Source organism: Mandrillus leucophaeus, unplaced genomic scaffold (assembly GCF_000951045.1).
Source record: "Mandrillus leucophaeus isolate KB7577 unplaced genomic scaffold, Mleu.le_1.0 Scaffold513, whole genome shotgun sequence".
NCBI classification, from domain to species: domain Eukaryota; kingdom Metazoa; phylum Chordata; class Mammalia; order Primates; family Cercopithecidae; genus Mandrillus; species Mandrillus leucophaeus.
In genome coordinates, this window is record NW_012105509.1 from 1,125,627 (window position 1) to 1,129,557 (window position 3,931).

The window sequence follows — 3,931 nt, forward strand, 5'->3', positions numbered from 1 at the left end:
GCTCTCCTCCAACACTGGAGATTACAATTTGACATGAGATTTGGGCGGGGACACAAATCCAAAGTGTATCGCTCCACCCTCGGCCCTTCCCAAATCTCATATCCCTTCTCAACAGTGCCCCAAGTCTTAATTCATTTCAGCACTAACTCAAAAGTGCACAGTCCAAAGTCTCATCTGAGACAAGGCAAGACCTTTCTGCCTATGACCCTGTAAAATAAAAAACAAGTTAGTTACTTCCAAGATACAATGAAGGTATAGAATTGGGTAAATACTCCCTTTCCAAAAGGGAGACAGTGATCAAAAGACAGGGTCTACAGGCCCTAGGTCATGTCCAAAATCCAGAAGGGCAGTCATTAAATCTTAGGGGCCCAAAATAATTTCCTTTGACTCCATGTCTCACATCTAGGCAACACTGATGTAAGGGGTGGGCTCCCACAGCCTTGGGCAGCTCTGCCCCTGTTGCCCTGCAGAGGTACTTTCCTGCAGCTGCTTTCACAGTCTGGCATTGAGTGCCTAAGGCTTTTCCAGGCATATAGTGCAAGTTGGTGGACCTACCATTCTTTGGTCTGGAGGATGGTAGCTCCCTTCTCACAGCCCCACTAGTCAGTGTCCAGTGTGTGGATTCTGTGTGGGGGCTCCAGCCCTACATTTCCTCTCTGCACTGCCCTAGCAGAGGTTCTCCGTGAGGGCTGTACCCCTGCAGCAGGCTTCTGTGTGGACATCCAGGCATTTCCATATATCCTCTGAAATCCAGGCAGAAGCTTCCAGGCCTCAACTCTTGTCCTCTGCGACCCACAGGCTTAATACCATGTGGAAGCTGCCAAGACTTACGGGTTCCACCCTCTGGAGCAGTTGACTGAGATGTTATCTGGGACCCTTTTAGCCACAGCTGGAGCTGAAGCAGCTGAGACACAGGGAGCAATGTCCTGAGGCTGTGCAGGGCAGTGGGGCCCTGGGCCTGCCCCACAAAACCATTCTTCCCTCCTATGGCTGCAGGCCTGTGATGGTAGGGGCTGTGGTGAATGGCCCCAAAATGCTTTGAGGCATCTTCCTCATTGTCTTAGGCATTCAGCTCCTCTTTTTTATTTTTATTTTTTAATATTTTATTATACTTTTGCAAATTTCTACAGCCAGCTTCAATTTCTCCCCAGAAAATGAGTTTTTCTTTTCTATCACATGGTCAGGCTGTAAACTTTCCAAACTATTATGCTCTACTTCCCTTTTAAATATAAGTTCCAGTTTCAGACCATCTCTTTGCAAACACATATGTGTTTTAAAGTTCCACAGATCCCTAGAGCAGGGGCACAAAGCTGCCAGTCTCTTTCTACAACATGCCAAGAGTGACCTTTACCCTAGTTCCCAGTAAGTTCCTCTTCTCCATCTAAGACCTCCTCAGCCTAGACATTACTATACATATCACTATGAGCATTTGGGTCACAACCATTCAATAAGTCTCTTGGAAATTCCAAGCTTTCCTTCATCTTCCTGTCTTCTTCTGGGCCCTCCAAACTGTTCCAACCTCTGCCCATTATGCAGTTCCAAAGTCGCTTCCACATTTTTAGGTATCTTTATACCAATGTCCATTCACTGGTACAAATTTTCTATATCAATTCAATCTCACAATACTATAAACATCTGAGACTGGGTAATTTATAAAGAAAAAAGATTTAGTTGGCTCATGGTTCTGCGGTGCCAGATGAGTTGGTCTCCCTTGTATGAGACACCTATGGGGAGCCATGGGGAGCCTCTGAGGAGAAGAGTCTCCTTATTGCCTTCATATCTTTATGCCCTGAGAGCATAATAGCTCAGCGGCATTCCACAGGTTGCTCAGGGAGATAACACTCCCTTGAAGCAGTGGAGTATAATCAAACATCTTGGCTCCTCCTGAGACCCACTCCCACTTGTTTCAATCCCTATAAGTTAAAGATCTTAAGTAGTTTAGACACACACCTTTGCTCAAGGAAATTCACAGAAACCTGCCACTGCTATATATCTTATTGAATGACTCACGAGTACTCCTTCATTGATTAATCCTTTTCCTCATCGCTTCCTACCCCTCCCATCTGCCCTAAGAACAAAGATCTTGTAAACCAATAAATTAGGTGGAGAAGAGCTCTGGGCCATGAGCAAGCCTCCAATGTTCCGGTCCCCTGAACCCACCTTTTAAATGCTTATTCTGACTATTTCTAACTCCTTTGTCTCCGCTGAACTCAGGGTACCCGCCAGGTGGTGTGGGGCTGGTTTCCCCAACAGAGGCTGTACAGGAAGCATGGCTGGGGAAGCCTCAGGAAATGTTCAATCATGGTGGAAGATGAAGGGGAAGCAGGAATGTCTTACATGGCCAGAGCAGGAGGAAGAGAGAGAATGGGGAGATGTTACACACTTAAGACCACCAGATCTCATGAGAACTCACTCACTATCATGAGAAGGGAAAGGGGGAAATTTGCACCCATGATCCAATCACCTTCCACCAGGCCCCCTCCTCCAACACTTGAGGTTACAATTCCATATGAGATTTGGGTGGGGACACAGATCCAAACCAAATTAAGTTCTAATTATAAAATGCATTTATGTAAACGCAAAACACTCCTATTTGCTTCTATAGAGAGTCACCACTAACCTATGAGTCATTACCTTCCTTTAAATATTCTGTAATGCAAAGTCCACCAATAATTGTACCTTTCTGGCTAAAGAATTTTTTAAACACAATATTTAAATAAGAAGATATGACAACCAAAGAAAAAAGACATTTTCAAAAAACCGTATATTATTTACAATTTGCATTAGCTTATGCTTCTGTCATAATTTATGAGAATGCACAGAATTAAAACACAGAACTAGATGTATATTGAGAAACAATTTTAGGATGTTTCAAAATTCGAATGAATTCTCATTTTAGAACTCAGACATTTTATATATCATATATAACATATAAGCTCCAACTCTGGTTGGGGGAAAAGGGCAATTTCTATTGACAAAAGATTTACTTTCATTAAGCAAAAACAAGCTTTCCCATTACAGGAGTCAAAGTTGTAAGCCAAGTTTCAAAGTGCTGTAGGCAACTTCACATGAGAATATTCCCAAGTAGAATTTATAATTTACATACCTGTACAGATGAATATTTAGAAAAATTTTCCATTTGATACCGCCTAAAATCTTCATTTAGTCTTTGATCTGAAACAAGGGGGAGAACAGATTTCAGTTCATTGAGTAATGTTCAATTCTTTAAAACTAGAAATACAGTAATCATTTGATGTATCCGATGCAAAACGGGCTAGTCTCCACTGCTTCTCAAGAGAATATGAATCATCAATTTCAATACACCATTTTAAAACTTGAAAATAGGCCCTTTTCTATATCTAAGCCAACTAATCACTGCCAAAGTAAAAAAAAAATAACATCTGCAAAGAACTACCTTTTCTGATTTCATAAACATGAATTCTCAGTCTCTGCTGGCGTGCTCTTCGGGTTAATGAAAGTAAAATATATTCTCCACATCTTATTCCTGCTACAAAAATTGAGAAGCATTGGGAAGATAAGCTATAGTCATATCTTTTAGAATTCTTAAAACCAATAGAAATTTTGAAACTCTTCCAGGACAAACCTCCACCTTGAGGAGAAATTGCAGGACAAAGAATCCAAATTAAACAGGAATGGGTAAGAGACAATGGGGGAAGACCTTTATTCACCAGAATAAAGGTGAGAGGTCCCAGTAATAACAAGGCCAGCCCAGGCCTGGTGGCTCATGTCTGTAATCCTAGCATTTTGGGAGACTAAGGCAGGTGGATCACTTGAGGTCGGGAGTTCGAGACCACCCTGGCCAACATGGCAAAACCCCATCTCTACTAAAACTACAAAAATCAGCCGAGTGTAGTGGCACATGCCTGTAATCCCAGCTACTTGGGAGGCTGAGGCAGGAGAATCACTTGTA

The 3,931-nt window shown here is 42.4% G+C and overlaps 1 protein-coding gene across 2 annotated transcripts in view; it reads right to left on the reverse strand.

The window, feature by feature from the left end:
- SCLT1 (sodium channel and clathrin linker 1) overlaps nucleotides 1–3,931 on the reverse strand; it is a 249,958-nt gene that overhangs the window by 227,180 nt on the left and 18,847 nt on the right. For both annotated transcript variants that reach the window (XM_011996445.1, XM_011996446.1), the window contains exon 2: nucleotides 3,107–3,174. In XM_011996445.1, coding sequence (XP_011851835.1) covers nucleotides 3,107–3,174 — 68 coding nt within the window. The remainder of the gene's footprint in view (nucleotides 1–3,106; nucleotides 3,175–3,931) is intronic.